The sequence below is a fragment of the Bos indicus x Bos taurus genome, chromosome 5 (assembly GCF_003369695.1).
Source record: "Bos indicus x Bos taurus breed Angus x Brahman F1 hybrid chromosome 5, Bos_hybrid_MaternalHap_v2.0, whole genome shotgun sequence".
Classification (NCBI taxonomy): Eukaryota; Metazoa; Chordata; class Mammalia; order Artiodactyla; family Bovidae; genus Bos; species Bos indicus x Bos taurus.
This window is the reverse complement of record NC_040080.1, coordinates 77,336,553-77,348,743: the sequence shown is the minus strand read 5'-3', so window position 1 is coordinate 77,348,743 and position 12,191 is coordinate 77,336,553. Positions and strand designations below refer to the sequence as shown.

Genomic DNA, 12,191 nt, shown 5'->3' with positions numbered 1-12,191 from the left:
TTAGAGATCTTATCTTCAAATACAGTCACATTATGAAGTATTGGTAGTTAGGGCTTTAACATATGAATTTTAGAGAGATGCAATTCAGTTCATAACACTCACGTAGCTCTAAACACAGGTCATTATTTTTCAGCACTGTCTGTAACCTATGGCATCAACATCTGTTGCAGGGTTTGTTATAAAAGCATATTGTTGGCTTCTACCTCATATGTGATGAATTTAAAAGTAGAGGGTGGGAAGATTTGGGAGAATGACATTGAAACATGTAAAATATCATGTAAGAAACAAGTTGCCAGTCCAGGTTCGATGCACGATATTGGATGCTTGGGGCTAGTGCACTGGGACGACCCAGAGGGATGGTATGGGGAGGGAGGAGGGAGGAGGGATCAGGATGGGGAACACATGTATACCTGTGGCGGATTCATTTTGATATTTGGCAAAACTAATACAATTATGTAAAGTTTAAAAATAAAATTAAAAAAATAAATAAATAAAAGTAGAGCCTAGGGCATCTGATTTTAAACAAATATCAAAGTGAATCATTGCATACTGAAGTTCAAGAGATAATGATATAGTTTTTCTATTATTCATTGGCATTAAGATTTTGGTAACCATTTCCTCTTATGCCTGGTTAATTCTATAATGCTTAGAAGTATTTATTGTCTTTCCCAAGAAGAAAATAATACTCTAATATTTGTCTTGTACTCCTGTAGTATTTAAAATACTTTCATCTACCTTGTTTCATAAGTAAAAGTATAAAATATATATATTTAACTGATTGTTTATATATATGTTACATATATTGTTTATATATATATTTAATACATTTAAACATATATTGTTTAATTATATCCACATGGCAATCCTGTGGAGGGAGTGTCATGAGGCACAGGTTACATAGTGATTTAGAGATGAGTTCTGAAAGCAGCTGCCTCCATTCCTTACTAACCAAGTTGCCTTGGCCTAGTTATTAACCTTTTCTAATCTCTAAAATCGTGACAATAATAAAAGTAATGCTCACTTCATAGGGTGTGAGGTTTTGAGGTTTTGATTCAGACATGAATTCTACAACCGGTTTTGTTACATACTAAGTGTGAAATGTTTCCTGTTGTTACTTTCAGGTTGGAGACGAGATTGATATTCATAAGAATTAACTAATCACAAATCCATACTGTTAACAAACATAGACCTCGAACCCTGACTTACTGGCCCCAACTCCTACTCCTATTCTTTCTATTACTCTGTAGAATGGATATAATTTTTAAGTTGGCTTTTGTTCTTTCAAATTACCTGTGATAGTTTGTTGTTACTTTTCAACTCAACCTTTAAAGAGAAGAAAATATATTACAAAATACTTTAAATCTATAGATACTTAGCCTACTCAAGGGTAGAATAATGATTAAAAGTGTGTTAGTGTGATGAAATAATATTGATTTTGATTGTGTTGTACTTCTGGTGATGGGCTTCAGTATTTAGGAATCAGCGATTTGCAAGGTATTTATTTCAGGAATTTTAAGGTCAAGTTGAGTTCCATATATGAAATGGACCAACCTAGTTCTCTGAATGTGACTTTGTGTGTGTTTGGAAGCTTCTGCCATTAGTCTGACTTCTGTAGGTGGGCATGGCATTCTGCACATTACCAAAAAGTAAAATCTAATTTGTCCAGACGAAATGGAAGAAAATTTATTATGTCTTCCATTCCCAGACACCAGTTCCCTGGAATCCCCCTGGGGGATAGAGGATAATGCTGACTACTTTCTAACATTGTAGGAGAAGTCAAGGCCATTCTATATGTAGGAATGTATATAAACAAAGATGAATCTATGCAACTGAAATTAACATGGTAGATACACATACAGATTTCCAGGGATTGGGGGTTTTGCTTTTGTTCTTATTCCTTCTAGACGGAAGAACCCAAATACATAAAAAATAAGCAGAATAGTATTATGAATGACCATGTACTTACACATTACCTACTGTTAACAGTTACTAACTGACAGACAATCTTGTTTCATCTATATCCCCGCTCACTCCCTAACCATGTATCATATCAACACAGCCCAAGTCATTATTTAATTTCATTTATAAATATTTCAGTATGCATTTCTGAATGATAAGCATTATTTTTAACATAACCACAGTATCAATATCAGACCTAACATTAACTGTAATTCCTTGGTACTGAGATGTCCAGGTTCAGAAGCACACATCAAGCAACAGCACATGAATTTCTACATAAGAGAGACTTCTGGGCAGCAGTCTGTTTGGAAGAGGAGGCCAAAGGACTTCCCTTTATACTGCATTTATATAATATTGAGAAAATCTCAATTGGTTTTGCTTTTCTGGCACACTGCGTGGTGTGCAGGATCTTAGTTCCCCGACCAGGGATCAAACCCAGGGCCCCAGCAATGAAAATACTGACTCTTAACCGTTGGACCAGCAGGGAATTCCCAAGAAAACCTCCACTGTTAACATCAAAGAGAAGAGTGGGACTGCTGAAGGATATCCTGGGCCTGAGGGTATTAAAGTCTCTATCAGCTGTCAGGGTCCCCTCAGTGTTGACACAGTTCTCTAATACTCGACGGAAATGAGCTTTTCAGTGCTGTAGTTCTTGCCTGGAGAATCCCAGGGACGGCGGAGCCTGGTGGGCTGCTGTCTATTGGGTCGCACAGAGTCGGACACGACTGACTTGACTTAGCAGCAGCAGCAGCTGAAGCTTAAACTGCCCTCTCACTCTGCAATGGCCTCTCTTTGATTTCTAAATCCTGCTTGACCTTCCAACTTGCTCAAGTTCATTTCCTTCATGAAGCCCACCTCTGAGATCTTCATCCTTGAATGTCATTCCCCTTGTGCATTTTCAGCATTGACACTGACCTGTATTACCCTGAACAGCAAGAACAGTAGCAGTGCTCACACCAAGTGGCATTTTCTGAGGCCTCACCACATGCCTGGGCTATACTTAACACTTTGCCTCCATTACCTCTTAACACTGCAACTCTGTAAAGCAGGTGTCCCATTTTACAGATGAGGAGACTTAGCCTCGATGCAGTTAAGTGACTTGCCTAAAGTCACTGTTTAAAGTGACATCGTTGGGATTTGAACACAGGTATAGTGTGACATCAAAGTCAGCCTCCCTGATAAGTCACCTCTGTGTTTACTTTTTTCACAAGTCCTATGTGCCTGAGTAAACTGTAGACTCTCAGAGGCCAAATATGGTGACCTGTAAAATAATATGGTATCCCTCACTGTTGTTAATCATGATGCAGTGATTGTCTAACCTGATTTAATTTCAAGGCTGTTAAAACTTTGAAAGTTCTTTGCTACCTGAACTTTATGTCTAATGTATAAAGTTGATAAATGAAATGTATTATTAGCATAATATGGTATACATCATCTTATAAATCAGAAAGCTGACTATAGTCAAACTGCAACAAAGTAAAATAAAATCATTGTTGTTTAGTCACTAAGTCTTGTCCGACTCTTTTGCAACCCCTTGTGCTGTAGCCCAGCAGACTCCATTGGATTTCCCAGGCAAGAACACTGGAGTGGGTTTCCATTTCCTTCTCCAGTGGATCTTCCTGATCCAGGGATTGAACCCATGTTGCCTGCACAGGCAGGCGGATTCTTTACCACAAAGCTACCAGGGAAGCCCTTTGAAAGAGATTTGCCTCTCTATGCATGTGTGCTAAGTCACTTCGGTCGTGTCAGACTGTTTGCGACCCTATGGACCGTAGCCCGCCAGGCTCCTTTGTCCACGAGATTCTCCAAGCAAGAATATTGGAGTGGGTTGCCATGCTCTCCTCCAGGGGATCTTCCTGACCCAGGGATCAAATCTGAGTCTCTTATGTCTCCTGCATTGGAAGGTGGGTTCTTTACCACTACTGCAACCTGGGAAGCTCTTCCTCTTTATAAATGTATTTAACTACAGATTGTGAGAGCAGTGGCTTTCTCATTTTCTTCTTCTGCCCATTTTCAAAAACCCATACCAAGGAATGGTTTGTGGCTTTTGCCTCACCCTGACTGTGTTTCCATGATAAAATTCCCAATTAGTTTATATGAATAGTTGATGTTCACACCGTTTTATGTAGAGGGCTACTAAATGCAGCTTCTGGTCTCCTAGCCACCCTGCTTTTAACTAGAATAGTATCATAATTCCTGTAAAGGTACAGAAGTTGACTCTGTAATCACATAAAATCACATAGATCTCTTGGACTGAAGTTAGTGCTGAAACGTAAGGTGTGTGTTGGAGAGGTGGGTGGAGGATAGTATCCTGCTTGAGGAGACCTTGAGTTTCTGTGGAGAAATTCAGACTTCATCTCATGAAGAATTCTTGGTGCTTCCTAGGAAATCAGGATGGCAGATGGGAGAGATATACAAAGCAATTATTTGGCAATAGTGGGAGAAAGACAGAAAATAAGAAAGACACTTGGAGTAATCCGACACAACACAAGGAACACCAGGTTAAGAGAGTAGGAGATAAAAAGGAATAGACAAGAAAAATAATTTTAAAAAATCGATAGAATGTTCCTGGATGTGGAATTAGATTTAGCTTTTATTAATGTTGTTATTCATTTATCTGTATTACAGTGTCCAAACCATCATCAAAGCTTCATCAAATGAAGCTTCTATAAATTTGTCTATTATTTTTCTTAGACATCTGGTTTGATTTTTTGTTATACTGACCATGAGACTCATGGTCATCATTTTCCACCCTGGAACAAGTAAGGTGTGATACAAAAGAACTCACTGGGAGCCAGATGTTAGAAGCTCAGCTGAATTACCTGTGTAATGTAAACGAGTCACTTAATGCCTCTTATCGTCTTCTCCAAAGCACATTGTAAATGACCAGATCCTACGCATGTATACTCTGTGCTATATGATTTCAAAAAAAGCTTTTGAAACTAACTTATGAATTGTCTGCTCTCTTGTTATAAGGCTAAGTTTATTTCCAAAATACATACTAACATTTTGAATTCTAAACACTCCTCAAATTCTTATAGCAATAGATAATAATGCTTTAATGGCTATACAAAAGAATTTTTAAAATATTACTTCCATTTTATACATGTGGGTTTTTCTCTATCCTTAAGTCAATTAAAAAAAAAAAGGAAGAATCTGTTTTGGTTCAGGAATTTGACTAAACTTTATCAGAAAAAGCAAATCGACAGCAAACCTACTTATGAAATTCTAGGGCTTCCTGATAATGAAATTTACTGAAACTGAGCAGCTGAATACTGCAGAATTTGCATTTGGCACTCCACATTTCAGGTCTGTCCGGAAGCAAGAAATACAAACAAAGACATCTTAATTTTATGGCTAATGATAAATTTTGATATATTGGTTGAGATTAAATTATTGATTTATGGTTTCCAATAGTTCTCATAGCTTAATAATACTTCACTGGTTACTGTATGTATGAGAGCTGTGGATGGAAAAACAAGAAAGGCTATAAATGCACACATGTGTACATTGGTAACTTTTAGCCATCAGCATAAATTATATAAGTCAAGTAGGGTTTTCTAATTACATATGATCTTCATATGATAATATTACAGACATATGACTAAATTTTCAAATAGCATTAAAACTCTCTTTCATATGTCTATCTAGGTATCTAGATAGATACCTATCTACATAGGTAGATGATATATAGATGGATAGGTAGATAGATGGACAGACAGAGAAATCGTTGAAATTAGCATCCTGATGGAAGTACCTAATTTGTTTCTAATCAAATATTGAAAACTTTAAAAAATTTAATACAGCAGAATTTTCCTTGGTCTTAGACTGAAATGTCTGAAAACTATTGCACTCCTGCTGCATGCGTAGCAATAGTGGATGTCTGCCAGCAAAGGCCTTTATCACAGCATAAATGGGGTTTTAAGTGTTTGTTTCCAGTGCAGGTTCTTGCAGCCCAGGCACTTCCCAATCTCATTGTTCCTTTGTTCTAGCGGATGTACAAAGGGTTGACTGTTTTGTTTTCTGGCTCAGAGAGATTAGATAAAGCCTGCATTTCTGAACTTCACCCTCTAGGCACGCAACCTTAAAATTCATTTTTTATAGCTTTTATTTTGCAAATTATGTATGTTTAGATCATAAGGATCATAACGTCACTTTCTTTAACCTTTACCTGGCTGCGCTGTGCATGTAGGTGACAGTATTGATTCCATTTGAACAATCACTGGAAAGCATCTCTTTCTCTTGTTCTTGTCCTTAAAATGCCTCTTCAGCAAAAACGCATCACCTCAGTTGGCTATGACAAGGTTGCTCTTGAGTTTCTCGGGTTATGAGAACCTCATGATAACAAGGAAACTTTCTGTGAGGGGAAATTGTGTTCTTTCCTTTTATTATGGCGTCTATAATTGTAGACTGTTATGTAGGATAGAAAATTTAAATAATATTGCCACACATACACACAGACACAAACCCATACTGTTTTTCCTCAAGAACCCATAAATGAGAATCATCTTGGGAATTTTTTTATTTATTTTATCTTAAGGGTTAGAAAGTTAGTTCATGAGAATAAATTGATAAGATTTTTCCAAGTTTTTTTTTTCTTAAGAAAAGCGATTAATGCCATTATCAGTTTAGTCTCTAAAAAATATGGTATTCCAGTTTTGCCTCCATTCTGTCAGTGATTCGGAGGAAATTTCTTTTTTATGATCTCACAGACAGAATACGTTGTATATCAGGTGAAGTCTCTGATATATCTTGTTACTCCTCCAAACATTTAAGAATATAGGTACTGTTGTTATGTTCACCAGACAGGGGGAGAAATGGAGGCTTAGAAGGTTAAGTAACTTCCAGAGGGTCTCATGACTGATACATGAGGGAGCCAAAATTTGAATTGAGTTCTGACTCCAAAGCCCACTCTCTCTGCCACTACTTATATAACGAGATTGTCCCAACTAGAAGAGGAATAATAGTAATAGTAATAATAGCAAACATTGAACACCACATGCCAGACACTTTTGTAAGTTCTCTAGATAAAATACTCAATTTCATCTTCATAACAGATCTACTGAAAAGATAGTATTGTTATCAGCATTGCATAGAGGACACGGCTGAGGCACAGGGACGTTACAGAATTGCTATACAGCTACAAAGCGGGAGACCCGATTCAGGACTCTAGAGTCTACACTGTTTAGGTGAACCTGTGCTGCTAGGGTATAAACCACAGAACCGTGTCCTCCTAGCTCACCTGTGCTGTGGAGTCCCAAAGTTTGCTGCCTTGACTTAGCTGTATTTAGCCTATGTGTGGCATCTATGGGGAATATAGAGTAAGATTACCTTGTTCCTATTTATATTTATGCTAATAACAAGTGAAGACTTTCTTAAAACATATACTGTTCTAGGAAGATGCTAGAATTTCTTATTTCGTGAGTAAAATATAATTTACCAGATTGTAGATAAGAATTGAGATCACTATGCCATGCCACTAAAACAGTTAACCTGACTCTTGAAATTTAGTCTCCAGTATCTGGGGCTCATTTCTTAAAACAAAAGCCAGGTTGGATTTCTGAAAACTATGTATATGTTACTGTCAACATTTCTTCTCCCCATATTCAGGGTGAGGAGAGCCTCGTTGCTCAGATGGTCCCACAGCATCATCTGCTCTCTAATCTTATTGACTTAGTTCCTAACCTGGAGATGTAACAGTCATCCTAGTTCAAGTTCTACAGTGAAGATTCAGGACACAGGAAACAGGACTCCTCAAACTGACCCATGGCTTTGAGAATTGAAACTAAGTGCATAGCCAGGTGCAGGGCTAACCCATTCCCGTCTGCTCTAAGAGTTTTGGCAGCTCCAAAATGTCCCAGAACTCAAGTTTAAAAAAATCTAGGGACATAAGGAATCCCAATTTCTAAAAATATTTATTTGGCTGAGTTGGGTCTTAATTATAGCACACAGGATCTTCACTGCATAATGCGGTATCTTTCCTTGCGGTGCACAGACTCCCTAGTTGTGGGGCATGGGCTTAGTTGGTCCAGGACATGTGGGATCTTAGTTCCCCGACCAGGGATTAAACCCACATCCCCTGCATTACAAGCAGATTCTTAACCACTGGACTACCAGGGAAGTCCCAGGGAATCCCTGTTGTTGGGAGTATTCATTTTGGTGAACATACCTAACCTTGGCTTCATTATCAGGTTTGTATCTTTTGTGGCTTTCTGATACCTAAGAACAACCCAAAGTTTTGTAAATGTAACCCCCTAAGCCCCACAACCTAAAAAAGAGAACATTTAGCAGACATTTTAAAATTATTTCTTAATATCTTTATTTTCTGCTGAGATTTTCAGTATTTATCCAGGAAGAGCCTGGATGTTTGTCAGTGTTTGAAAAATGCAAAACCTGCAAGCCAAAGAAAATGTAACCTTGCTTGGATCTCCAAGCTCAGAGATGTCGTAACAAAAAAGTTTTATTAGAGAAAAAGGAGTTTATATGACTAATAGCTAAGGTAGATTCCTTTTTTAAGTACAGTGGTTTGGAAGTAGTGTAAAATGCCCATTCATATCATGGGCAGCAGAGTTCTGAAAGCGTTGAAGGAAACTGAGTCTGGATTGTAGCAAGGTAAGAGTGCATCTGCAAAAGTCCTCAAGCCACCTTCTCTTTTTTGGTTTTTGCCCCACAGATCCTTTACCTCCTGCTAGGTTTGAAGTCAGTAAAGAGAAAACTACTACCACCAGTCTGCATGTTTGGTGGACTCCTTCCTCGGGAAAAGTCACCTGGTATGAGGTACAGTTACTTGATGATAACCAAAAGATACAGACGGCCCAAATTCAAGAAAGAGCTTCACGGAATGAATACACATTTTTCAACCTCACTGCTGGTAATAAATATAATATTGCCATCACAGCTGTTTCTGGGGATAAACGTTCCTCTACAATGTATGCCAATGGATCAACAGGTAAGATTCGTTTACATGTAGTTGGGTATTTAATAGTCTATACTCCTTTTGAAGTTATATTAGATTCAGGAAAAAGGAGTAAGAATGCTGTGAGATCAACAATAGACAGACAGACAGACAGACAACGAAACTGTTTGATAATAGAGGAAAGACTGGACTGGCAACAAGGAGGTGGGATTGGGCTGCCCCCTTGCCAGGTGATTTTGAGCAAGTTGTGGAACTTCTCTGGGACCGGAACTTTCTCCAGTCTTTGCTTGTGCCCATGCTTCCCAGTATCAGTGGCACATTACCATTTCCTTCCATAACGCACTGTCTTACCATTCACTCTCCACTGATTTTCTCTCCTGCTTTATTGCTCTTTCAATTTTTCATCTTCTATAGTTCTTTCTTTTCTCTTTTCCTTTTACTGCTATGCCACATCATACTTCATTGGCAAAATCTACCTTGATACCTGTTAAATGGGGGAGATAGACAGGTAAACTATGATGTAGCTTTAGGCTGTGGGATTTGAAAAGAGCGTTAATCCAGATCCCAGTAAAATGTCGAGGGTGCTATTTTCATTAGTTATTACACAAATTACAGAGAAGCAAAAATGAATGTGTGGTTTCAAATTAAATGTGTCTATATATTTTATAAGGAAATTATGAATAACACTTCGGAAATGCATTTTATCCCACTAGTGCCATCCCCAGTGAAAGATATTGGTGTTTTGGCGAAAACTAATTCGCTTCTGATTTCCTGGTCACGTGGCTCTGGGAACGTGGAACGATACCAGCTGATGCTAATGGATAAAGGGATTCTAGTTCATAGTATTGCCGTGGACACTACTTTCTACACTTTTCATGGACTGACACCTGGTCACCTCTATAATGTCACCATTGTTAGCGAGGCTGCAGGGCTGCAAAACTACAGATGGAAATCAGCCAGGACAAGTAAGTTTCCCTAGCTTTTCTGTACAGTAATAAGCTCAATTCAAGGAAATGTTTAATAAACAAGGTTTATTATTTGAATAGTGGTAGTATAGGACAAATTAAAATCCATAAATTATAAAGGACCTTAATATGTATCCATATTTCTACTTAGAGAAAGAGGGATTCCCTTTTATTCTAAACTTTAGGCTAGCCCTTGGCAGCGTTATGAAATAGCAGAATTAATCATGGATATAGTCTCAGCTTCTCTTTTTGTTTAAGGATTTTTACTTCTCTTAAACCAGCATTACTGCCTTTGTGACATCACTCACAATGAACCAGGATTACTGTTCTCAGTGCTATACAAACACCTACTCCTGTGAACCAGCCATTTTCCAAACCTTCTCTTCTATGAAGCATCTACTGAGACCCAATTCTATAGCTGTTCTCATAGGCTGACATAGCAAGAAAGCTAATCTGTGCTATGCTAAATCTTAATGAATCGTGTATATACACACATACTCATTCGTTCTTTTAATCAGTATTTGTAAGGTGCAAACAATATACTCAACATTGTAGATACAACAGTGTCCAAGAAAGACAATGTCTTTGCCTTCATGGAGCTTCCATCCAAGTGAATTCTAATGCTTCTAGTCAGTCTACTGTATTAATAAATCCCCTCCTTTGGGAAGCTATGTAAGTTTAAGAGAAACTCTAAAATATGTAGTGCCTTAGACATTATTCTAGGGAGAGAGTTCCTGAAACTATAGGAGGTTGGTAGGAAAGATATTTGAAGACATCTATATATTTACATATTTTTATATAACACTTAAAAAATATGTATATATATATATAGTAGCAAAAAAGTACCATATATCTTATTATTTATGTATATCAAGAGCAATTACATTTCTAATTGGCCTGTGCAAAAACAGTGTGCTATATCCATTATTTTAGTGAAACATGATTAATTTATATTGTACCATTAGTGAGGCTCAAAATTATAGCATAGGCAAAAGTTAGAAAAAATATTCACCAAAGTGTCTCTTCTTTGTAATCATTTCCTTTGATGAAATAATAGCACAACTCTTAAGCTTTAGCTTTATCATGCTTTAATATGAAAAAGAAAGTACTTGCACAAAAATTTACGATACCCAATCAATCAACCAGTCTATTTATTATGTACTTGTTGTTATTAAATACATGAAAAAAGATGGGTAGAAATTAGGCAGATGACTGACTTCTTTCAGGAGTCCACTTAAAGAATTTCAGAACTGGAAAAGACCATTTTAAGTTTTTTTGACCCAAGCCATCATTAAGCTAAGGGCCCCTAGGCTTAGTGATATAGAGCTGTCCAGGGTTGCCCAGCCAAACTATGGACAAATTTGAGCCAGAATCTAGGCTCCTGACTGCCATGTTTGTGCTCTCTCCACTAGCCAGACAACCTTTCTTGGGTTTTGTAGTATTTTTTTTTTTAACGTCGTGAAGTCATTTTCTTCAGAGCAGAGACTGTGGCTTATAGAGATTAAAATACAGGTCAGAATGTGGCCATAAGACTGATATGACATCCTGAATTAAAATCTCTTTCCTGTTCTTCCTAATTAGCCCCCATGGAAGTCTCAAATCTGAAGGTGACGAATGAAGGCACTATGACTTCTCTAAAAGTCAAGTGGCAAAGGCCTTCCGGAAATGTGGATTTCTACAACATTACCCTGTCTTACCAAGGGACCATCAAACAATCCAGAACATTAGCATCCCAGATTACTGAAAGTCAATTTAAAGACTTGGCCCCTGGACGACTTTATCAAGTCACCGTCAGCTGTGTGTCTGGTGAATTATCTGCTCACAGGACAGCAGTGGGCAGAACGGGTGAGTCTAAGGCTCCACAAATTCCTTAGTTGCTCAAATCACTCTCTGATCCATCTTAGAATGGGATAAAATAATTCAGTTCAGTCGCTCAGTCATGAGCACTCCAGGCCTCCCTGTCCATCACCAATTCCCGCAGTCTACTCAAACTCATGTCCATTGAGTCGGTGATGCCATACAACCATCTCATCCTCTGTTGTCCCCTTCTCCTCTCACCTTCAATGTTTCCCAGCATCAGAGTCTTTTCAAATGAGTCAGCTCTTCGCGTCAGGTGGCCAAAATATTGGAATTTCAATTTCAACATCAGTCCTTCCAATGGACATTCAGGACTGATTTCCTTTGGGATAGACTGGTTGGATCTCCTTGTAGCCCAAGGGACTCTCAAGAGTCTTCTCCAACACCACAGTTCAAAAGCATCAATTCTTTAGCACTCAGCTTTCTTTATAGTCCAACTCTCACATCCATACATGACTACTGGAAAAACCATAGCCTTGACTAGACAGACCTTT

General features: G+C 38.0%; 1 protein-coding gene across 3 annotated transcripts in view; it reads left to right on the top strand.

Moving 5' to 3' along the window:
• The window catches only part of PTPRB (protein tyrosine phosphatase, receptor type B), a 130,457-nt gene that overhangs the window by 40,872 nt on the left and 77,394 nt on the right, over window positions 1-12,191 (top strand). For all 3 annotated transcript variants that reach the window (XM_027542554.1, XM_027542555.1, XM_027542553.1), the window contains 3 exons: window positions 8,633-8,908; window positions 9,589-9,840; window positions 11,422-11,685. In XM_027542554.1, coding sequence (XP_027398355.1) covers window positions 8,633-8,908; window positions 9,589-9,840; window positions 11,422-11,685 — 792 coding nt within the window. The remainder of the gene's footprint in view (window positions 1-8,632; window positions 8,909-9,588; window positions 9,841-11,421; window positions 11,686-12,191) is intronic.